Genomic DNA, 27,144 nt, shown 5'->3' on the forward strand with positions numbered 1-27,144 from the left:
ATGTTAATTAAGAGGTGTTTGCATGCATTTACATCTATTTTTAACTATAAATTAAAATCCTAGCTTGCCCCTTTCTAATAAACTATAGAGAGTTCCTATACAGAGAATTGAGAGAAACATGAAAATACATTGCTGAAAATTATGGAATTTCTGACCACCTAAAAGTGATTTTAAATCAAGTCGAAAGCATAAACTGGTCGAAAATAGCAACAAAGGTCTTTCCGGATACTAAAAGTGGTTGGAACAAGGCTTTCGACTTGATTTAAAATCACTTTCAGGTGATCGGAAATTCCATAATTTTCAGCCGTGATAAGAGTAATTGGAGATCGAAAGAGATTAAGATCCAAGGGTTATATAGAAGGTATTTTCTATAAAGTTAGTATCTGTAATCTTGTGGAATTTGACCATTGCTTCAATGGCTATTCTTATCTGAAAAATTATTGTTGTTGCTTCAATAGTTAAATTTTAAGTACGGGTGAATTCATGCAATATTATGTAATGATGAAAAATAATACTGTTGCTTCAACGGCTTAATATATATTTAAGTAATATAATGGTGAATTCATGCTTATTTCAAGAAAATTATATCTTGATTGATCTCCAATAGTTATATGTTAATTAAGAACATAATGACGAATATATATAATTCAGGCAATTTTTTGATCTCCCTTGCTCCACACACATTTATATAAAAACGGTTGAGCTATTGATGACTCATTTGATCTAGGGTCTTATATATATCCTTGAATTCGATCTTATGCCATTTAATAAATGTGTTTAATCAAAAAAGAAATAGTTTCTCTTATAAAAATTACGGGTTAATCTAATCTGTCCATTAAGGTTCATTATGGTTAGTTGAGAGTTTTAGTAAAAAGAACACAATCAATTTTATATAATTATTGAAAATTTTTAACAGTAAAGTTCATTATATAATTATTACAAACTTAAAAGTATAGTAATGATAAGATCATATCTTTGATTTTTCAAAATGGAAGATGTGGATATATCCATACTTTTTACAGGAGAAAGTGTTCACACACACACAGGTCACTGTTCAAGAGAGTTCAACTGGTGATTAAAAGCTAGAGATCATTGGTCAAAACTGGTCCATTATCTACTGTGCAACTGCAATTGCATAGGTTATAATGGATTAGATCTAGTTGATTAAAAGCTAGAGATCGGTCAAATATGGTCCATTATCAATTGTGCAATTGTAGTTGCATAGACTATAATGGATCAGATCTGACCACATTGATCTTTTAATAGATAAGATTTGTCCACAGGAACTCATAAGAAGCGTGAACTAATTTTATTCTTGAGCATATATATATATATATATATATATATATATATATATATATATATATATATATATATATATATATATATATATATATATATATATATATATATATATATATATATAGGCGGGTTCAGGTGCGGCAGTGTCTTACGGTGCGGCAACACCAATAGTTCACCAAATATGCACCATCAACGTTAGGAAATACACCACACAAAACAGAGTAAACAGAGCCCTGCATCACCAAACACACACCATTAGGTGTGAGTAAAAACACCATACACTGTTCGGAAATACACCATTGGGGGTGGTGAGTTATATGATGTGTTTTTTTGAGTCTGTGGTGTATTTTGTGATGTTTTATTACATTTCATTGGGGTGTGTTTTTATTACACTGTTGGTGCATATTGTTAACACTGTTGGTGTATTCTGGAATTTGACCGCACCGCCGCACCGTAAGACCCCGCCGCATATGAGCGCTCTTATATATATATATATATATATATATATATATATATATATATATATATATATATATAGAGGCGGGTTCAGGTGCGGCAGTGTCTTACGGTGAGGCAACACCAATAGTTCAACAAATATGCACCATCAACGTTACGAAAATACACCACACAAAACATGTTAAATAATCCTTTATGCGCTATAACTTAAATGCGGAAGCACAATCAACAATGATCGCATGTAAATCAAATCAATCAACTAAACAATGTTCATGATCATGGACTTTTAATTAAATATGAAAGATAGGACTTACTTGGTTCCATTGAAGATGTAATATCTAAATTGAATGAATCAAGAATATAATGCTTCACCTCTCTGATCCGTATACCTTATTCACCTCCTGATGATACGGAGACTAGAAAACTTAGAGATTTTGAAACCGTTAAGATCCCTAGAGTTTTCCTGTGGGTATTTATAGATGTGATGAGAAACCCTCTTTCAAGAGGAATGGGGAACCTCCTTTAGGAATAGAAATCCCTTTAGGAATGTGACCTCCTTTAGGAATAGAAATCCCTTTAGGATTGTGAGACCCATAACCTTATCCATTATACATCTTTTAACCCTTATAAACTTAAATTTTAACAGAATGAGAGGGAGGGAATTTCACCCAGTAATTCCGCCTTTACACATCACTAATCATCAACGTGAGTACCTTATGGAATTACAACCTTTATTATATAAATCATTGTTATGAAATAATTATTTCTAACAGTCTCCCACTGATTCATATAAGCATGACAGCTTAATTATATTAATCAACGTTAGGAATAAATTATTTCTAACAATCTCCCACTTGATTCATATATGCGTGACTTTACAATTTTCAATCCTTAATTTGAGCTCACTTAATATGAAAATGTAAAAGTCACCACCTTATCGGACTTTATTAACCGAATCATGGCGGTTACAGGCCTGACATAGCGTCCCGCTCCCTTCCATGTATCACAGTTAATAAGAATTCGAACCATAATAATAAGATAAAATCCGAAAGTACCTTATTCCTTATGTCTTAAACAAGACCATTGTTATCACTTCTGAATTATGCATAAATAAGTGATCAACATCAACCATAACAAAATCAAAACCTGAATTGATATCTAAGAGTATCATCAACCTGATGTGCTATCAAACATAAATCCATACATGTATGACAGAGTTAACCGTTATACAAGGACTTTACCAGTATGCCCATCCTTCCAACATGGCCAATGAAGGTCATGGGCGCCAATCCCTTAGTCAACAGATCCGTGATCATAAGATCGGTGCCAATGTGCACTATTGATACTCTTTTGATTTTGTACCTTCTCCTTAACAGACAGAAATTTCAAATCCATGTGCTTGGCACCACTAGTATGTCTGTTGTTCTTTGAGAAGAACATAGCTGCCGTATTATCACAATGAATCCTCAATGAAATTACGCAGCCATGATTATTGAATTGTAGCCTCAAAGCATGCTACAAATTCTGCCTTTATAGTGGAAGTAGCAATGACAGGCTCCTTCACACTCATCCAAGATATTGCTCCATGAGCAAGTGGAAAATATATTCGAATGTGAATTTTTGGGTATCCAAACATCCGACATAGTCTGAATCCGAATAACTTATAACCTCCAGGTTATTCGTTTCTTTTATAGTGAGCATGTGGTCCTTAGTGCCTTGTAAGTATCACATGACCCTCTTTGCAGATTTCTAGTTTATATCTTTCTAAAACTTTGTTAATGTGAGTCTTCTAGGATGAACCTAAAATCCCATGTGATCTATTACGGAATATTTCTTATTCCAATCACATATGAAGTCTCACCCATATCCTTCATTTCAAAGTTCTTAGAAAGATATTCCTTAACATCACGTAACATCCCTTTATTATTAGCAGTAAGAAGAATGTCGTCAACATGTAATACTAGGATTACAGACTTGCTTCCATTAAACCTTTATGTAGATACACCGATCAACAGTGATCTCTACAAAACTAAATGACAATTTCAAGTATCATTGTCTAGAAGCATGTTTTAATCCATAGACCGACTTCTTCAATCTACATACCAGATTTTCCTTTCCTGTGGCCATGAAGCCTTGCGGCTAATCCATGTATACTTCCTCTTTTGATTTATCATTCAGAAAGGCAATTTTAACAACCATTTGGCGGAGCTCAAGAACAGAATGAGCCACCAAAACCAAAATAATTCTCAAGGAGAATTATTATCCTGCATGGCTTGGTTAAATGAGACTGGATAATTATCAATGCTCAAGTCACTTTCATGCTCAAGTGCATAAACAATATAGTCATCAGGAATGGCTGATCTTTTCTATCTAGTAGATCTCCTTAATGCCACTTCCTGCTGAGATTTCACTTGATCATCATCTTGAGTTTCAACCTCATCTTCATTTACAATAGCTTCCTCATGTGGAATTTGAGCATCTAGTTGCTGTTGTTCCAAAGTATTTCCATAAGGCTACACTGCACTGCAGCAATAGGAACAACAACATGAAAAAGGATCACTTGATGAATCTGTAACCATCAATGACTCCTTAATCTCAACATTACGAGCTCCCACAGTCCCACTGACTTCGCCATTTTAAATGAAGCGAGCATCACCAGACTCAACAATCCTTGTACTTATGATTAGGACAATAAACATGTACCCTTTAGACCTTTCTGGATATCCAATGAAATAACCACTAATAGTTCTGGATTACAATTTATTTTCATGTAGATTATATATCCTCACTCCAGCTTGACAGCCCCAAATGTGAAGATGCCTCAAACTAGGTTTTTTTCTTGTCCACAGTTCATAAGGTGTTTTAAAAAACAACCTTACTAGGAACCCTATTGAGTAAATATGCTGTTGTCTTTAATGCATATATCCACAATGAAACAGGCAATGTACAGTTATTTACCTTACTCCTAACCATTTCCCTTAGAGTACGATTTCACCTTTCTTCCACACCATTTTGATGTGGTGTGCCTAGCATTGTGTATAATGCACAAATGCCCTTAGATTCGAGGAATTTCTTTAAATGGGCCGAGAATTTGCCCAACTTTTGATGTTCCCATAATACTCATCACCTTTATATGATCTAGTTGTCTTTACCTTTCTATTTAACTGACTCTCAACTTCAAATATGAATGTCTCTGGGACATCCACAGACTGAGATCTTTCACGCAGTAAATAGATGTAACAATACCTAGAATGATCATCAATAAAGGTAATAAATTATTCATCACCGCTCCAAGACGGATCATCAAAAGAGACCACAGATATCTGTATGTATTAAATCAAGTAATCATGAGTTTCTTGTGGCTGAGTGTACTGATACATGTCTGACTTGCTTTACCTTTATGCAATCGACACATGCATCATTCCAGTCATTAAAATCCAATTGAGACAAAATTCCAACTTTAATAAGTCTCAATATCCTTTATTTGGATATATGACAAAGCCTTTTATGCCACAAGTCAGCTGGAAATTCTTTTTTTTTGGCGCACTCATTTTAACACAAACATCACATTAAACAAGGAATTAACAAAGTCATCATTAAGATTGAAACAGTATAGTGTATCCAACAAAACACCAGAACCATAAAGGTTTTTGTTGATACAAACATTTGTTTCCAATCTTAAAGTAAAAACTCAATGTTTCCAACCTAGCTGTTGAAACAAGATTTCTAGAACAATTTAGAACATACAGACAATTCTCAAGATCAAGGCAAAAACCTGTATCCAGCTTAATTCTGTAAGTTCCAATACCTTCAATTCTAGCTTTCATCATGTTTCCCATGAAAAACACTTTTCATTTTCCATGTGAGGTTAAAACATCAAAAAATCTTCCTTAATGTTATAAACATGTGTTGTAGCACCAGTGTCTAACCACCAAGTATTAGAAGGAACCTTAACAAGATTGGATTCAAAACATACTGAAACTGAATGTATACTTTTATTTCCATCCAAGCTTTCCTCTTCAGGCATTCAGCCTTCTTGTGCCCAGGTTTGTTACAGAATAGCATTTCTGCACTTTCTGAACATCACCTTGCACCTTCATAGGATGCTTGCCCTTCTTTACTACTTTTAGATTTGCTGCTATTATCACTGACATTAAAACTGTCACCTTATAGCGTGATACGATAGTGTTCACTGCAAACATTTATCTCACATATCAATTGCTTTGAGTAACAACCTTTATTCAGACTATAATTTATAGACCTTAAGTTTGCATTTAAATCCGCCTTTGGGTCAAATTTAAATACAATGTCAATTTACCGACATGCATCATTCACACATACTTGAATGAGACTATTCATTAAGTTTCAATTTAATATATAGGCTATCTTTGGACATGCACTACATATTAACAAAACAAGAATCATAATCTCCTAAATTGTCATTAATCACATGTCTGATCTACCTTTGGGCAACCGCTAGAACCATGTGTTAATGATCACAAATGTTTATCAATATTTTAATGTCATTCAATGATGCAAAATACCTGTGTACGATAAACATTTGTAAACATAAATAATTATTTAGCTATTTCCTTGAGTGGGCCACTTTGGTGACTAACGCACTAGCCTTATGCTAATAATTTATTTATGTGAATAAGCTTTAATTTATGTTGCAAACATAAACATAAATGATCATTTAGCTATTACCATGAGTGGGCCGCTTTGGCGACTAACGCACTCGCCTTATGCTAATAATTCATTTATGTAAGTAAACCTTAATTTATATATATGTTGTAAACATAAACATGAGTGATTATTAGCTATTACCATGAGTGGGCCGCTTTGGCGACTAACGCACTCGCTTTATGCTAATAATTCATTTATAAACATATATATAAACTAATAGTGGATATAACCTCCAATCATAATTGATCCCAAATGAGCCTATAATTTAAAGCAAGTCCTTAATGCCTTAAATAAACCAAACAGCTCAAATACAAACCCAAATTAAATGAGTCTAGAATTTAAAGCAAATCCATAATACTTTAAATAACCCAAAAGACTCAATTTAATTAGCACAACAAAATGATACATCAACAAGATCACCTGAAGTCGTGATGCACCCACTGTCCGCTGTCTCTTTGCCCTGTTGTCGGCATTGCTCCACCGAGAAGCCAACTTTACCGTTATTGCCGTATCTCTCCGTTGCCCACCGATTGAAGGTGAATTGATTCCATTGATTACACATATATATAAACAGTACATATATATACCATATATAATACATATGCTATACAGTATATTCATCGTACATAGCTTATATGTATATAAACACCCAAATCCAATGCAAATCAATAGCTTATATATACACAGTATAATAAATCCATATGCATATGCATAATTCCACAATAATGCCATCGCCATCCATTGTCGTACGTTGTTCCAGTGATTACACACGTACATATATGAACAACGTGTATATATATAACATATTTGATTCCAACAAAATAAAGCCAGGATGTTAATTAAGCCAAAAGAAGACAAAATTTTGGACAGTACGTACATGGCGACATTTGTTCCATCAACGAACACCAATATATATATATATATATATATATATATATATATATATATATATATATATATATATTTTACTGTGTTTAATCAATTTCGACAGAATGAAAAACATTCGAAAGTTGCAATTAATCAACGCACAATTAGTTAAACCTTATAATTAAAAATCCCCAAATATCATGAACTCTAATTTGAGTGATTAATCAATTTACAAGCAGGCTCTGATACCAAATGTTAAATAATCCTTTATGCGCTATAACTTAAATGCGGAAGCACAATCAACAATGATCGCATGTAAATCAAATCAATCAACTAAACAATGTTCATGATCATGGACTTTTAATTAAATAGGAAAGATAGGACTTACTTGGTTCCATTGAAGATGTAATATCTAAATTGAATGAATCAAGAATATAATGCTTCACCTCTCTGATCCGTATACCTTATTCACCTCCTGATGATACGGAGACTAGAAAACTTAGAGATTTTGAAACCGTTAAGATCCCTAGAGTTTTCCTGTGGGTATTTATAGATGTGATGAGAAACCCTCTTTCAAGAGGAATGGGGAACCTCCTTTAGGAATAGAAATCCCTTTAGGAATGTGACCTCCTTTAGGAATAGAAATCCCTTTAGGATTGTGAGACCCATAACCTTATCCATTATACATCTTTTAACACTTATAAACTTAAATTTTAACAGAATGAGAGGGAGGGAATTTCACCCAGTAATTCCGCCTTTACACATCACTAATCATCAACGTGAGTACCTTATGGAATTACAACCTTTATTATATAAATCATTGTTATGAAATAATTATTTCTAACAAAACAGAGTAAACAGAGCCCTGCATCACCAAACACACACCATTAGGTGTGAGTAAAAACACCATACACTGTTCGGAAATACACCATTGGGGGTGGTGAGTTATATGGTGTATTTTTTTGAGTCTGTTGTGTATTTTGTGATGTTTTATTTCATTTCATTGTGGTGTGTTTTTATTACACTGTTGGTGCATATTGTTAACACTGTTGGTGTATTCTGGAATTTGACCGCACCGCCGCACGGTAAGACCCCGCCGCATATGAGCGCTTTTCTATATATATATATATATATATATATATATATATATATATATATATATATATATATACGATTGAGTATATTTGAGGGGTGAGATTGTCGTTCTCTTGAGCATTATATTGGTGGTAGATGTAGAGCTTATACTTCTCAAGCTCAATGTACACAAATATGCTATTTAATTATTTTACTCGCTAAATTCATATGTTTAAAAGAGACAAATTAAAAATAATGATAGATATGATCAAAGAATTTTACTCTCAAATGTAAATATTAATTTGTGTTACTTTAAAACCAGCTAATTCACTAGTAATTCAATATCTTTAATACATTTACATATGAAGATTTATCTATGAATACAGTTTTCCTGTTTAGGCAAATTATTCATTTAATTTATTCACATTAAACTTATCAATCCATTGCTTAATTTTACAATTTATGTTTTTCCTATTTAGTTACAGATACATGATGGATTATATTATCACACCATGCACAGAAGGAAATGTTAATTAAGAGGTGTTTGCGTGCATTTACATCGAATTTTAACTATAAATTAAAATCCTAGCTTGCTTGCCCCTTTCTAATAAACTATAGAGATCACTTCCTATACAGGGGGAATATGAAAATAAGCGTGATTGGAGAAAGATATATTTAGATCCAAGGTTTACATAGAAAGGTATTTTCTATGTTGTTACTTGTTAGTATCCGTAATCTTGTGGAATTTGACCGTTGTTTCGGTGGCTATTCTTATCTGAAAAATTATATCATTGTTGCTTTCAAAGTTAAATATTAAATAGTGGTGAATTCATGCAATATAAGTAATAATGAAAAATAATATCGTTTGTTTAAAGGCTATATACTCCGTATTAAGTAATGGTAAATTCATGTGTATTTCAAGAAAATTATACGGTTGATCTCCAACGGGTAGATGTTAATTAAGAACGTAATGAATGATGATCGAATATATATAATTCAGGCAATTTTTTGATCTCCCATGCCCCACACACATTTATATAAAAACGGTGTTAATCTCCAACGGATAGATGTTAATTAAGAACGTAATGGATGACGATCGAATATATATAATTCAGGCAATTTTTTGATCTCCCATGCCCCACACACATTTATATAAAGACGGTGTTAATCTCCAACGGATAGATGTTAATTAAGAACGTAATGGATGACGATCGAATATATATAATTCAGGCAATTTTTTGATCTCCCATGCCCCACACACATTTATATAAAAACGGTGTTAATCTCCAATGGATATATGTTAATTAAGAACGTAATGGATGACGATGGAATATATATAATTCAGGCAATTTTTTGATCTCCCATGCCCCACACACATTTATATAAAAACGGTGTTAATTTCCAACGGATAGATGTTAATTAAGAACGTAATGGATGACGATGGAATATATATAATTCAGGCAATTTTTTGATCTCCCATGCCCCACACACATTTATATAAAAACGGTGTTAATCTCCAACGGATAGATGTTAATTAAGAACGTAATGGATGACGATCGAATATATATAATTCAGGCAATTTTTTTGATCTCTCATGCCCCACACACATTTATATAAAAATGGCTGAGCTATTGATGACTCATCTTATCTAAAAGGTCTTATATATACGCTTGAATTCGTTCTTTAATTTGCTAAATTAACTCAAAGCGAGCAAGTGAGGGTCATCATAATGTGTCCTCCTCGTCCACCCTCAAATGCAAATCTTCGTAACCAATCTACACCTTCCTCCCCAACACTACAACTACAAGGTGGTTCCCCATCATCATCTGTTTCCAAGGCCCAATCTGAAGCCGCCAAACGTAAGCGTGGCCCGGATTGGCCAAAACCTAGCTACTATAGCCTAAACCCAAATGTGGCTCAAACTATAAAGCCCAAAATTTCGCTTTTATGCCTTTCCAAAGTCAAAGAACTTTTAGGGCCAAACGTTGAGATTATCAACGCGAACCCTGAAATCTCGATCGTCGATCATTGCTCTGCGGATGCTAGTTCCTTAGAAGTAGGCGTGCACTACAACTCGGTCAAGTGCGGCCTCCGCTTTCCTCTACACCCGTTCATCTCAGAATTTCTGAACACCCATAAAATCATACCGGCTCAATTAGCGCCCAATGGGTACAAATTCCTAGTCGTTTTTCTGAACGTTTGTAAGGAATGCGATATTCCTCCGTCTCAGTCCCTCTTCCATTATTTGTTCAATGTTGAATCTGGCGCACTGGCGGAAAACCAGAGCTTTGTCACCATCTCCTCCCGTTGCGGTCTTAAATTTGTGACGGACCTTCCCTCCTCCCACAGCGGTTGGAAAGAAAGGTTTTTCAAAGTCCGGCTCCCAGCATCTCAAATATGTTTTGTTAATGTCTGGGCTACCCGGGTTATATATTTCCCCATGCCCGAAGAAACGGATGAACTCTTGACCCATGCGAAGCAAATAGCCAGTGTTCCTCGCTCCTGTAATTACTATGCCAGTAAGGAGAAAATTGAGATCCTATATGAGCTTAAAGAAGCTGAAGCTGAAGCTGCACCACCAGAAGTTGTACTCATACCAGCTGATGATGATCTTATTGAGCCCAAACCCGAGGTTGAGGAGATTGGAATTGGGGTTGTGAATGAATCTACTAAAGAGATGGCTGAGAAGATCAAAGCTTTGGAGGCCCAAATCTTTTTTGCTCGACAAGCTGGTATTGATGATTTCAAGAAGTCCCAAGAATTCCAGCAATCTGCACTGGAGTACATCCATGGCAATCTAGATGCGTTCTTGACTTGGGAACTTGCTGACAAGTCTCGGCGTAAGGCTTTTTTCAGAATTATGGATGATAATCCTGCTTGGATAAAGAAGAAGCTCCGAGAAAAAGCAGCCTAGCTATTACAAATATTGCCATTAGTGTTAATTAGCTTATTGTATTGTCTGTAGCAACTCATGGCGTTATGTAATTGTGGCGAGTTAAAATTCCCTATTTTGGACAACCTTAGATTATGGGAGCTCATTTTGATTTATTATTTGCTTTAATTTAATTTGTTTGTGCTGTTTTCTTGCTTATTTTGGATCCCTTTCCTCCTCCACCTTATTTTGCAGTGCAAAATTGGGTCTTATAGGATCACCTTGTATTTTGCTCTTTCAGTGTCCCGTTCACTCAATCTATATGTACTCAAAAACATCTTCTTCGGTTAGGCGATTTATAAAATATCTTTAAATCAATTCTCTTTAATTCTTTATGTTGCTAAAAAAAAAAGAGTTACAATTATTACACTTTTAGACTGCAATTATAAAAATAAAAGATATAAACTTTTGGACTTGGATTGGTATGACACCCATATTATATGTGCAAATTATAATATGGACCACGGCCTATGTTGTAAGGATATAAGGGTGTGTTTGGTTCAATCGTTATGCCATGGAACCGTTCACCATCCATGGTGGACTCGGTTCCAAACGGTAACGGTGTCTGTAAGTGGTACCGTTATCTTCCATCAATCATTTTTTTTTTTTTTAATTAACAGCGCGACTTTTCTTCTTCATTTTCACATTTCGCAGTTTCACTTCCTCTTCGCGCAAGCTTCTTCTATACTCATAAATTATGAATGTGCAGGCGTGGATTTATGAATGTGCAGTTAAGAAATTATGAATTTTCTTTTATGAGATTATGAATTTTCTATTATGAGATTATGAATTTACAGAAAATTCATAATTACATAACTGTAAATTCATAATCTCATAACAGAAAATTCATAATTTAATAAATGTTTTTTTTTATATATAAAATTAATTATTATATTGTATATGGTCAGTTTTTTTTTTTTTTTTTTGAAAGCTTGTATATGGTCAGTTAATTTTTCTATTTATTTTTATTTTAATTAGTTGGTTAATTATTATTTTCAGTCTTTGTTTCTTCCTTATTGGAATATATGCTGCTAGCTGTATTTATCACATTTTTGCATTAAGTCTTATGCTATTTAATAAATGTGTTTATTTAGAAATACTTGACAATGCATGTATATAAACAAAATCAAATAAGAAAAAAATTTTCTTATAAAAAGTAAGGGCTGATCTTAGTCGGCCATTATGATTGAAAGTTTTAGTTAAAAAAAAAAAACACACAGTCAATTTTATAATTATAGAAAATTTTTAACAGTACAGTTCATTATATAATTATTACAAACATAAAAGTTTAGTAATGGTAAAATCCTAGCCTTTGATTTTTCAAAATGGAGGGTGTAGATGTATCCACACTTTTTATCGGATAAAATGTTCACACACACATTCAATGATTGAGCATATTTGAGAGGCGAGATTGTCGTTCTCTTAAGTATTGGTGGTAAATGTAGAGCTTATACTTTTAGAGCTCAATGTACACAATTATGCTATTTAATTAATTGTACTGGCCAAATTCATATGCCGAAAAGAGAGAAATTAAAAATGATGATAGATATGCACAAAGAATTTTACTCATAAAGTTGAATATTAATTTACGTTACCTTAGACCCAAGTAATTCACTAGTAATTATATTCAATCACATTAATATATTAACATATGAAAATTTATCTATGAATAGAGTTTTCCTGTTTAGGCAAACTATTCATTTCTTCACATTAAGCTTTTCAATCATTTCCTTAATTTTACAATTTATGTTTTTCCTATTTAGTTACATATACATGATGGATTATCACACCATGCACATAAGGAATGTTAATTAAGAGGTGTTTGCATGCATTTACATCTATTTGTAACTATAAATTAAAATCCTAGCTTGCCCCTTTCTAATAAACTATAGAGAGTTCCTATACAGAGAATTGAGAGAAACATGAAAATATATTACTGAAAATTATGGAATTTCTGACCACCTAAAAGTGATCTTAAATCAAGTCGAAAGCATAAAGTGGTCGGAAATAGCAACAAAGGTTTTTCCGGATACTAAAAGTGGTCGGAACAAGGCTTTCGACTTGATTTAAGATTACTTTCAGGTGGTCGGAAATTCCATAATTTCCAGCAGTGATAAGAGTAATTGGAGATCGAAAGAGATTAAGATCCAAGGGTTATATAGAAGGTATTTTCTATATAGTTAGTATCTGTAATCTTGTGGAATTTGACCATTGCTTCAATGGCTATTCTTATCTGAATATTATGTAATGATGAAAAATAATACTGTTGCTTCAACGGCTTAATATATATTTAAGTAATATAATGGTGAATTCATGCTTATTTCAAGAAAATTATATCTTGATTGATCTCCAATAGTTATATGTTAATTAAGAACATAATGACGAATATATATAATTCAGGCAATTTTTTGATCTCCCTTGCTCCACACACATTTATATAAAAACGGTTGAGCTATTGATGACTCATTTGATCTAGGGTCTTATATATATCCTTGAATTCGATCTTATGCTATTTAATAAATGTGTTTAATCAAATAAGAAATAGTTTCTCTTATAAAAATTAAGGATTAATCTAAGCTGTCCATTAAGGTTCATTATGGTTATTAGTTGAGAGTTTTAGTAAAAAGACACAATCAATTTTATATAATTATTGAAAATATTTAACAGTAAAGTTCATTATATAATTATTGCAAACTTAAAAATTTAGTAATGATAAGATCATATCTTTGATTTTTCAAAATGGATGATGTGGATATATCCACACTTTTCACAAGAGAAAATGTTCACACACACACAGAGGTCATTGTTCAAGAGAGTTCAACTCTTCGCATGAGTTCGTGTGAACAAATCTGGTCGATTAAAAGCTAGAGATCAATGATCAAAACTGGTCCCTTATCAACTGTGGATCTACGCATAGGTTATAATGGATCAAATTTGGTCGATTAAAAGCTAGAGATCAACGGTCAAATCTGGTCCATTATCAATTGTGCAACTGTAGTTGCATAGGCTATAATGGATCAGATCTGACCACATTGATCTTTTAATAGATTAGATTTGTCCACACGGGCTCATGAGAAGGGTGAACTAATTTTATTCATGAGCATATATATATATATATATATATATATATATATATATATATATATATATATATATATATATATATATATATATATATGATTGAGCATATTTGAGGGGTGAGATTGTCGTTCTCTTGCATTGAGCATTATATTGGTGGTAGATGTAGAGCTTATAATTCTCAAGCTCAATGTACACAATTATGCTATTTAATTATTTTACTCGCTAAATTGATATGTTGAAAAGAGACAAATTAAAAATAATGATAGATATGATCAAAGAATTTTACTCTCAAATTTAAATATTAATGTGTGTTACTTTAAAACCAGCTAATTCACTAGTAATTCAATATCTTTAATACATTAACATATGAAGATTTATCTATGAATTGTTGGAAGAAGAAAAATAAAGAAGCATGCAGTTCTGGTTTGTTCAAGGCTAAGATAGGCTGAGGATTGTTTAGTCTTTTCTTTCATAACGGTGTAACAAACTTTCCCGCTCTTCCCCTTTGGTATTTAGTCGTTCTTCTTCTTCTGTAACCGTTGAGACAGTTCACAATGCAAGTTACCATTCCCTTTTCTCTCTTTCCGTTCAAGCTAGATCGCATATGATTGTGTTCCAACATGGTATCAGAGCACCTTCATCGGAACACATACGCAGCAGCCGTGATCGGGGATCGATCCACAGATCCGATCATCGGAGAAACCAGTCCACAGACTCACGCCGCACCACCTCCGATGCCTGCTTCGATTCCACAGGAGAATCCGATCACTCAGCGAGGCAGAGCTCAAGTTCCGGACGACGTGGAGAATCCTTTTTTTCTCAGCCAAAATGAGAACCCCAGCGCAGTGCTAGTCAGTCCTCTCCTCGCTGGGAGCTCCAACTATGGATCATGGAGTGTATCGATGCGAATCGCGCTGGAAATTAAGAACAAATGGTGCATCGTTAATGGAGATGTCGCAGAATCGAGTATCGATCATCACCTACACGCAGCGTGGAGAAGGTGTAATCTTATGGTATGCTCCTGGATCCTTCGCTCAGTACATACTTCTATAGCACAAAGTATCTTGCATCTAGATAGGGCGAAAGATGCTTGGGAAGACCTGAGACGTAGGTTCTCACAACACGATGCTCAGAGAGTATCGATCCTGCAGAGTGACATATATAGCCTAAAACAGGGAAACTTATCCATCAATGAGTATTACACAAAGTGTAAGACTCTCTGGGAGCATTTGAACACTCTGAGACCTCTTCCCCAGTGTACGTGCAACGCGAGATGCAGTTGTAAGTTGACCGATAAAATCAGGAACGAAAGAGAAGAGGATTATGTCATACGATTCCTTCAGGGATTAAATGACGAATACAACAATCTCAAATCCAGTGTGCTAGTTTTGGATCCTCTGCCAGAGGTCTACAAGGTGTTCGTCATGGCGGAAAAACTTGAGAGACAGATTACCTTTGCTAATCTGAGTGCTTGCAACTTGAACATAGATGCCACGCAAGCCAATGCAGTTCATCAGAACTCATCTGAAGAAGTCATAGCTGCCTTAAACACCTACAATTACAAGCGATATGGAAACAATAACAAAGGTGCAAAGTGTACCTACTGCGGGATGAGTGGTCATACGGTTGAGAAGTGTTACAAGAAACACGGATATCCACCGGGGTGGATTCCGGGCTTCAAGTCGAAAGGAAAACAACAACAATCCGCAGCAGTAGTTGCTAATGAATAGGCAGACTCCGCTAATACATCTGACCAGATCCAAAGGCTACTAACTCTTCTCCAGAATCAAGTTGGGCAGAACTCTAATACTAAGGCCATGGCAGCAGTTTCTCTTGTACCAAATTTCAACAGACAAGAGTCTACAACTGAAGACAAGTACTATAATACTCTTGTCAATTCTATATCTCTTTGTAATTCCACATGGATCATAGACTCCGGAGCTACGGACCACATTACTTGTTCACTTGATTTCTTTCTTGATTATCATGTTGTTCAAGGAACTGAGGTGAATTTACCTACTGGAAACCTGATTCATGTCAAACACATGGGCAATATAGTTCTTGATGGTGGAATATGCTTGAAAGATGTCCTTCACATACCATGCTTCAAGTTCAATATATTGTCTGTGAGTAAGTTGTTAAAAGATGGTGGCTACAGTCTAATTTTTTCCTCTGAACAGTGTGTGATTCAGGATATGCTTGGGAAGAAGATTGGTTTAGCTAGACAGGGAAGGGCCTTTACATTTTGAATCAATCCTTGCCTGCTATTAGACATGATGTTTCTTCTGTTCAAAGTAGTAATGCCGAGTTGTGGCACAAAAGATTGGGACATTTCCCTATTAATAAAATCCATCTTTTGAAATATATCAAGATTGCAAACCATAAAACTGCTGCCTGTGATATCTGCCATTTAGCTAAACACAAGAGATCCCCGTTTCCTATGAGTATAAGTATTTCAGAAAAATGTTTTGATTTGCTTCACATTGATATTTGGGGGCCGTTTCCGGTTCATTCTTTGAAAGGAGAAAGATATTTTCTTACCATAGTGGATGACTACTCCAGGTTCACATGGCTTCACCTCTTGAAGAAGAAGTCAGAGGTCAGACAACTCATCAAGAATTTTCATGCCAAAATTCTAACACAATTTGGAATTTTAATTAAGGCCATTCGATCTGATAATGGCTTAGAGTTCAGCATGCCTGAGTTCTTTGAAGAAAAAGGTATTGTTCATCAAAAGACCTGTCCCTACACACCACAGCAAAACGCCATTGTTGAACGCAAGCATCAACACATACTCAATGTAGCCCGAGCTCTCCGTTTCCAGGCTTCTCTTCCACTTGAGTTTTGGAGCCATTGTGTGATGCATGCTACCTTCTTAATAAACAGGTTACCATCCCCTATTATTGGACTTGTTAGTCCTTATCAAAGATTGTACAATCAGGAGCCTGATTACACAAATCTGAAAGTCTTTGGATGCTTATGCTATGCCTCCAACCTTGCTCCAAATACTCACAAGATGTCTGCAAGAGGCCGAAAGTGTGTATTCATTGGAATACCAGCTCACACTAAAGGATACATTCTCTATGATTTACTTGATGGATCTCTGTTAGTTTCCAGAGATGTGAGTTTCTATGAGGGCCAATTCCCCTTCACGAAGGATACTGGTTCTATGGAAGTCACAAGTGTTGCTAAGAGTGAGCCATCTCTTCCTATCGTCCCAATTACTACCACTTTGGAGCATGAAAGCCTTCAACCTCAACCGGTTCAAAATACTGGAATGCCTAGTGATGTTGCACTGCCAACATATTCTTCACCTGATAATCAACATGGCAATTCCCAATTCCATTTATCTATGGAATCCGAAAGTGCACAGGAACATTTTGATGATGATGCACAAATATCAGATGAGAAGAATGGTGAGTGTGTACAAGAAGCAAGCAGAAGTCCCTCACCTCTCAGACGTTCAAACAGACAACGTCGGGTTCCTAATAAATACCAAGATTTCTACTGTGATGCAGTAAACAAGAGATCATCCCCCCACGCTATGTCTAAGGTGATGTCATTTGACAACCTCTCTCAATCACATAAAATTTTCTCTTTGGCAGTTAGTTCTACAGATGAGCCAAAGTCATACACTCAGGCTGTCAAACATGCTCATTGGAGGGATGCCATGAGCACTGAAATTAAAGCTCTGCAAGAAAACAAGACATGGGATATCACTGACTTGCCGTCCGGGAAAATCCCCATTGGTTGTAAATGGGTTTACAAGGTTAAGCTCAAAGCCAATGGCTCCATAGAACGATACAAAGCTCGTTTAGTGGCCAAAGGCTACAATCAACAGCTCGGAATTGATTACATAGAAACATTCTCACCGGTTGCAAGGATAACGACCATTCGGACTTTCTTAGCAGTGGCCACATCTCGTGCTTGGCACATTCATCAACTTGATATAAATAACTTCTTCTTGCACGGAGACCTAATTGAGGAAGTCTATATGAAACTGCCACAGGGGTTTGAATTTGAGAAGCCTAACCAGGTATGCAAGCTTCGCCGCTCCTTGTATGGCCTCAAACAAGCGAGTAGGCAGTGGAATTCAAAGCTAAGTGCTGCTCTGCTACAGATGATGTTCGTGCAATCAAAGTCCGATCCTTCTCTGTTTACTAAGGGCGAAGGTGCTACTTTTATAGTAGTCCTCATATATGTTGATGACATACTGCTTACCAGCCCAGACATATCCCAGATTCAGAACCTAAAGATGTATCTTGACAATGCTTTCAAGATAAAAGACTTAGGCGAGTTGGGTTATTTTCTTGGAATTGAAGCACGGAGTAGTGACACAGGTTTGAACCTCTGCCAGTGCAAATATGCTATGGACATTCTTACAGAAACCGGTTTTCTTGAGTGCAAGCCGGCTTCCTCTCCTATGGTTCCTGGTATTCATTTATGCCATGGCGACAGTGAGCCCTTTGCTAACATTGGCTCATATAGGAGACTTGTTGGCCGATTGTTATACCTCACGGCTACAAGACCAGACATAGCATATGCCATTCAACAGCTCAGCCAGTTTTTTGATTCACCAACTGTGAAACACATGCAAGCAGCGCATCATGTCCTGCGATATATCAAACGAGCCCCTGGGCAGGGCATCTTTTACCCAAAAGGCGAAGCCACACAACTTAACGTTTTCTCCGACTCTGACTGGGCCATATGTTCAGAATCCCGTCGTTCCATAACAGGCTTTTGTGTGTTTCTTGGCAGTGCACTAATTTCCTGGAAATGCAAGAAACAATCGACGGTATCTAGATCTTCCTCCGAGGCCGAGTACCGGGCTTTAGCCGCAACTGTGAGCGAAGTCCAATGGATCACCTTTCTTCTCTCTGATTTGCAGATGAAAATGAAGAAGCCTGCAGCGGTGTTTTGTGACAACAAATCCGCCATTGCCATAGCCGAGAATTCAGTATTCCATGAACGCACAAAGCATATCGAGATAGACTGTCATCTCGTACGCGAAAAAGTTTCCCAAGGTCTCATAAAGCTTCTGTCTGTCTCTTCTTCGAATCAAACGGCCGACGGATTCACTAAACCTCTTCCAATACCACAGTTTCAGTTGTTTACATCTAAGTTGGGCACACAAGATTTGTATGCGCCAACTTACGGGGGGTGTTGGAAGAAGAAAAATAAAGAAGCATGCAGTTCTGGTTTGTTCAAGGCTAAGATAGGCTGAGGATTGTTTAGTCTTTTCTTTCATAACGGTGTAACAAACTTTCCCGCTCTTCCCCTTTGGTATTTAGTCGTTCTTCTTCTTCTGTAACCGTTGAGACAGTTCACAATGCAAGTTACCATTCCCTTTTCTCTCTTTCCGTTCAAGCTAGATCGCATATGATTGTGTTCCAACATGAATAGAGTTTTCCTGTTTAGGCAAATTATTGATTTAATTTCTTCACATTAAACTTATCAATCCATTGCTTAATTTTACAATTTATGTTTTTCCTATTTAGTTACAGATACATGATGGATTATATTATCACACCATGCACATAAGGAAATGTTAATTAAGAGGTGTTTGCATGCATTTACATCGAATTTTAACTATAAATTAAAATCCTAGCTTGCTTGTCCCTTTCTAATAAACTATAGAGATCAATTCCTATACAGGGAGAATATGAAAATAAGCGTGATTGGAGAAAGATATATTCTGATCTGATCCAAGGGTTACATAGAAAGGTATTTTCTATGTTGTTAGTAACCGTAATCTTGTGGAATTTGACCGTTGTTTCGGTGGCTATTTTTATCTGAAAAATTATATCGTTGTTGCTTACACAGTTAAATATTAAATAGTGGTGAATTCATGCAATATAAGTAATAATGAAAAATAATATCGTTTGTTTAACGGCTTAATATATCCTCCGTAATAAGTAATGGTAAATTCATGTGTATTTCAAGAAAATCATACCGTTGATCTCCAACGGTAAATGTTAATTAAGAACGTAATGAATGATGATCGAATATATATAATTCAGGCAATTGTTTGATCTCCCATGCCCCACACACATTTATATAAAAACGGTGTTAATCTCCCACGGATATATGTTAATTAAGAACGTAATGGATGACGATCAAATATATATAATTCAGGCGATTTTTTGATCTCCCATGCCCCACACACATTTATATAAAAACGGTGTTAATCTCCAACGGATAGATGTTAATTAAGAACGTAATGGATGACGATCGAATATATATTATAATTCAGGCAATTTTTTGATCTCCCATGCCCCACACTCATTTATATAAAAATGGCTGAGCTTTGATGACTCATCTTATCTAAAAGGTCTTATATATACCCTTGAATTCGATCTTTAATTTGCTAAATTAACTCAAAGCGAGCGAGTGAGGGTCATCATAATGTGTCCTCCTCGTCCACCCTCAAATGCAAATCTTCGTAACCAATCTGCATCTTCCTCCCCAACACTACAACTACAAGGTGGTTCCCCATCATCATCTGTTTCCCATGCCCAATCCGAAGCCGCCAAACTTAAGCGTGGCCCGGACTTCCCTGGGCCAAAACCTAGCTACTATAGCCTAGACCCAAATGTGGCTCAAACTATAAAGCCTAAAATTTCGCTTTTATACCTTTCCAAAGCCAAAGAACTTTTAGGGCCAAACGTTGAGATTATCAACGTGAATCCTGAAATCTCGATCGTCGATCATTGCTCTGCGGATGCCAATTCCTTAGAAGTAGGCGTGCACTACAACTCGATCAAGTGCGGCCTCCGCTTTCCTCTACACCCGTTCATCTCAGAATTTCTGAACACCCATAAAATCATACCGGCTCAATTAGCGCCCAATGGGTACAAATTTCTAGTCATTTTTCTAAACATTTGTAAGGAATGCGATATTCCTCCGTCTCAGTCCCTCTTCCATTACTTGTTCAATGTTGAATCTGGCGCACTGGCTGAAAACCAAAGCTTTGTCACCATCTCTTCCCGTCACGGTCTTAAATTTGTGACGGACCTTCCCTCCTCCCATAGCGGTTGGAAAGAAAGGTTTTTCAATGTCCGGCTGGCGAGCTGTCGTAGGCTTCCAAATTAAAACCTTACAAACGTAGTAGCGGGAGTAAGGATCGATCCCACGAGGAGTAACTAGTTTAACGTTTGTGCTCAAATTAAAGGTAGGGGGGTTGGAATATATCGAGAATAAAGATAAAATAAAATAGAATTTAAATAAACAAGAAATTTAATTGAACGAATAAAGCAATGAAAATAATATATCGAAAACACTTATAATAAGAAACCTTGGTTAGTAAAGATCCACCACCGGAATTTAACACTGATCATTGATTAATAAAGTAATTAATATGCAATTGAATATTTGTCGTGAAATTATTTCATTTCCGTTTTCCCTTAGTTGTAGGTAACTAAAGCACACGCGGTTTAATTACCCCTAACTACTAAATAACCTAAGACAAGCGCTATAGATTTAATTTAATAGCAGCAATAGGAACTAGGAAAACCGACAAACTAAATAACACAAGCACAAGCGGTTGCATTTAATTTAGGAAAATATTCTTCCTGAAATCAATTATCACTAAGCCGTCAATAATTAACCTCAGTTGCTACTGAATATTAGAATAATTTGTAGCACAACATTATCTAATATAGCAAATAATTATATCAAATAACTTAGAAGAATATTTAATACCCAAATGCATAAAAATTATATAATAAAATAAATAAATAATCTTACAGCATAATCAATTCCGGGGCTTCAATTCACTAAACCAAGCTAAAGAAATTAGCAATGAATGGACATTGATAACAACTTTACAGAATAATCGAGAGGGGAAGAATGAACATTGAACAAATGAAATTCTTTTACTATTTATACAATTCTTGATTTATTTTCTTCCACTAACTTCCTATGTTTGCGCCATGATGAATCTTCGGACAAGCTTCGCTCGAACTACAGAATTGGTCTTCATCCTTTTATTTCGTTGCTTCATACACATGTGCTGCTTAGGGGGAGAAACAATAAAGTAAAGGTTTAACATATTACTTGCATGTATGCTAGGTTGATTTAAGTTTGGAAACTTATTATAAATAATATATATAAATATATAACGCATATGTATTTACTAGTACGTAACATGAACTAATTATAAATAATATGTATAAATATATTATATATTATATATTATATATAAAAAGATCTAATTATTAGATAATATTAAATAATTAATGCAAAATTATTATAAAGATGTACGTAAAATAAGAGTGTAAAATATGCTTATCAAATTCCCCCACACTAAAACATTTGCTTGTCCCCAAGCAAAAATATTATTTGCGAAGTAAATTATAAAATGAAATTCCCAAAACTCATAACATATCATGAACAACAATCTGAAGCACCCTGCAATTAATAAGATAGCACCCCTGTCTGAAAATCGAGAAAACTAAATAAGTAAGCCCTCACAGGAATATCACTCATCACTCAAGTGTTTGATGGGTATAATTTTCACTCAAGTTCATTCCTATAAAATTGCTCTACCATAGGCTTGCATATCTTCTCAATCACCACTACAAGAGTCATGCATGACACAAATCATAAGGACTTTCCACAGGTTGTAATGGGGCTAGGGTTAAGGTAGGGAATATTTAGGAAAGTAGCTTAAACAAAAGCTTTCAAACTAGAGGAGCATATAAATACAAATAATCCAAGATACTTGCTCAACACCAAGTATAGAATGCTTCCTCAGTATTACCAGAATTTCCCCTTACTTCATTTATTTAGAAGTAACTTCAACTCAAAATCAATTGCTGATTCTTTCTCATTTTCTCATAAATTTTCAGCAATATTTTTCTTTTTCAAACATATATTCTCCATTTTTCCATTTTTTCATTTTTTCAATTTTTCAATTTCCATATTTATTTATTTTTTTGGAATCATGAATTGTCTTCGTTTTCTTTTTCATAGAAGACCAGTGACAAATCGGCAATGAAGATACAACCCACCTCATTCTCCATCATATTAACACAAGAAAGTGACCTCCCCCACACTTCTTCCTCACAACCTCATGTAGATTACACGCATAATTCAAAATTTGCTCCACTAGTTATTCAGCTGGGTGAAGGCATTATTTTTAGATATAAAAGGCTTGTAATGTGGCTCAAAAAAAGAGAAAAGAATGGCCATAAAGCTCAAAGTGGTTAACAAGGGGAAATAAATCATAGGACAAACCGGTTATTTGGCTAGTGAGGCTCAAGATCAAATAATGGCCTTAATCACACTTGAATCATGCATGGTCTAATTAGCTTTAAAAGAGAATCAAGGCAAGTTCTAGAGAAACAAAATTATGGAAGAAATTGCACAATAGAAAGAAAATAAGACCGAAGTGTCAGTCAATGGCTCAAAACACTCACATGTTTATTGCTTACTTAATATAGCCACTACATATCAAACAAAAAATGCTAACAAACTAATCACAACTTGCCGAACTATTTATTCAATCATGTCATGAATTCCAAGAAAGAAAAATATTGTAATTGTTCAAAATAATACTTATTTAGCATAAAATACTAAGAAAATATTTGTGAAAATTTTGTTTTGAAAATTTTGACATATGCACACAAATAATAAAACTAAATTCCCTCCCCCACACTTATTATCAACATTGTCCCCAATGTTGAACAAAAAAGCACAGAAAAAGGGTTATTAAAAGTAACATAAAGATTAAGAAAAAGAAAAAGAAAAAAAAAATAATAATAGAACAAACTCCCCTTCTAGTTGTTCATATTATTCAAAATAGCTGGGATCTTCAAGAAGTATGTCGGCAATATATTCAACTTGAGCCCCTTCATGGTAAGGTTTAAGCCGATGGCCATTAACCTTGAATATCTTTGAAGTCTGTAAACTTTGAATCTCTATCGCCCCATGAGGAAAAATATTAGTGATAATAAATGGACCAACCCAACGAGAACGTAACTTACCTGGGAATAGCCGAAGACGTGACTGGAAGAGGAGGACTTTTTGTCCAATTGAAAATTCCTTTCTCAAAAGCATCTTGTCATGGAAAGCTTTTGTCTTTTCTTTGTAGATTCGTGAATTCTCGTAGGCCTCATTGCGAATCTCCTCCAACTCAGAAAGTTGCAACTTCCGGTGTAGGCCACTTTCATCAATGTTCATATTAAAGCTCTTGACAGCCCAATAGGCTCTGTGCTCCAACTCAACGGGAAGGTGACAAGCTTTCCCAAACACAATGCGATAAGGGGACATACCAATAGGTGTTTTGTATGCGGTTCTATACGCCCACAATGCATCATCTAATCGCAAACTCCAATCATTTCTGTTTGGGTTGACTGTTTTCTCAAGGATTGACTTCACCTCTCGGTTGGACACCTCTGCCTGCCCATTAGTCTGTGGGTGGTAGGCAGTTGACACCTTATGGGTGACATGGTACTTCTTAAGCAATGCTTCGATGGTGCGATTACAAAAGTGAGTACCCTGATCACTTATTATAGCTCTTGGAATGCCAAACCTGGAAAAGATGTTAGATTTGATAAAATCTGCAACAGCTTTAGAGTCATCAGTCCTGGTAGCTCTAGCTTCTACCCACTTCGAAACATAATCAACAGCAAGTAAAATATAGACAAAACCAAAAGAGGCAGGAAATGGGCCCATAAAATCAATACCCCAAACATCAAAGACCTCACAAAATAGGATCGGAGTTTGTGGCATTTCATTTCTCCGGGATAAATTACCTGACTTTTGGCAAGCATCACAACACTTGCAAAATGAGTATGAATCTTTAAATAAAGTTGGCCAATAAAACCCAGAGTCCAACACTTTCCTTGCTGTTCTCTTAGCACCAAAGTGGCCGCCACAAGCATAAGAATGACAAAAGGCAAGGATTGAGGCAATTTCGCTATCAGGTACACACCGCCTTACCACTTGGTCAGCACAATGTTTCCAGAGGTACGGTTCATCCCATACATAGTACTTGGCGTTACTCCTGATTTTATCTTTTTGGGCTTTAGACGAATTATGAGGAAACTTGTTGGCAACCAAAAAGTTGAACTACGTTAGCATACCAAGGTAAAACCACAGTCGCAGCCAATAAGTGCTCATCAGGGAATGCTTCTTGCAGCGGAGGTTCAGGTTCAATGTGTACCAACCGACTCAAATGATCGGCCACAAGATTCTCTGACCCCTTCTTATCTTTGATCTCCACATCAAACTCACTTAAGAGGAGAATCCATCTTATCAAATCTTGGGTTGGCTTCCTGCTTTTTCATCAAGTAGCGAAGAGCTGGCATGGTCAGAATAAACGATAACTTTGGTGCCCAGCAAATAGGACCTAAATTTTTCTAAAGCAAAAACAATGGCTAAAAGTTCTTTTTCTGTAGTAGAATAGTTTTTCTGAGCATCATTTAAAGTCCTAGAAGCATAATAAATAACATGGGATGATTTCCCGATCTTTTGGCCCAACACAGCCCCTACTGCGTGATCACTTGCATCACACATAATCTCAAATGGGTAGTTCCAGTTAGGTGGCTGAATGATCGGCGCAGACGTCAACAACTCCTTCAATTCGTCAAATGCTCCCTTACACTTTTTGTCAAACTCAAAGGATGTCTCTTCTGCAACAATTTGCATAAAGGTAGTGCTATTTTCGAGAAGTTTTTGATAAACCTTCGGTAAAAACCTGCATGTCCAAGAAAAGAGCGGACTTCCCGCACCAGTAGTAGGATAAGGCAGAGACTCTATAATATCAACTTTGGCTTTATCAACCTCAATCCCACTAGATGAAATAACATGCCCCAAAACATTACCTTGATTAACCATAAAATACATTTTTCAGAATTTAACACAAGATTACTCTCTATGCATCTTTTCAAAATAAGTGAAAGGTTATGTAAGCAGGAGTCAAAAGAGTCGCCATAAACTGTAAAATCATCCATGAAAACTTCAATCATATGCCCAACATAATCAGAAAATATGCTAACCATACACCTCTGAAAGGTACCCGGGCATTACAGAGGCCAAACGGCATGCGTCGATATGCAAAAGTGCCGAAGGGACATGTAAAAGTCGTCTTTTCCTGGTCTTCTGGAGCGATTGCAATCTGGAAATAACCTGAAAACCATCAAGAAAACAAAAATGAGAGCGACCGGCCAACCTTTCTAGCATTTGGTCAATAAACGGTAAAGGGAAGTGATCTTTTCTTGTAACAGCATTCAACTTCAATTCCTATAGTCTATACAGACTCGCACCCATTTTGAATACGAGTGGGGACAAGTTCATTATTTGATTTCTGACAACTGTAATCCCTGTTTTCTTAGGAACCACTTGAGTTGGGCTAATCCATTTGCTATCTGAAATAGGATAGATTATCCCAGCTCCAAGGAGTTTGAGGACCTCTTCCTTGACTACTTCCATCATGGGCGGGTTTAGCCTTCTTTGTGGTTGACGAGATGGTTTTGCTCCTTCCTCTAGAAGAATTCGGTGCATGCAAGTGGACGGACTTATCCCTTTGATATCTGCAATTGTCCACCCAATGGCAGTTTTGTGTTCTTTTAGCACTTGGACAAGTTTTTTCCTCTTCTATTGCAGAGAGTTTAGTTGAAATTATGACTGGCAATGTTTTATTTTCTCCTAAGAAAGCATATTTAAGATGGTTGGGAAGAGGCTTCAACTCAGGGATAGGTGCCTGCACGACAGATGGTAACAATTTTTTGATAGAGACAGGT

The 27,144-nt window shown here is 35.7% G+C and overlaps 1 protein-coding gene across 1 annotated transcript; it reads left to right on the forward strand.

The window, feature by feature from the left end:
• The first annotated feature begins 15,018 nt into the window (after positions 1-15,018).
• On the forward strand, positions 15,019-16,128 carry LOC109181209. The gene has a single exon (XM_019330959.1). It carries the CDS (start codon positions 15,019-15,021, stop codon positions 16,126-16,128), a length of 1,110 nt encoding a protein of 369 aa, XP_019186504.1.
• Positions 16,129-27,144: the final 11,016 nt, after the last annotated feature.

This window comes from Ipomoea nil, unplaced genomic scaffold (assembly GCF_001879475.1).
Source record: "Ipomoea nil cultivar Tokyo-kokei standard unplaced genomic scaffold, Asagao_1.1 scaffold1043, whole genome shotgun sequence".
NCBI lineage: Eukaryota > Viridiplantae > Streptophyta > Magnoliopsida > Solanales > Convolvulaceae > Ipomoea > Ipomoea nil.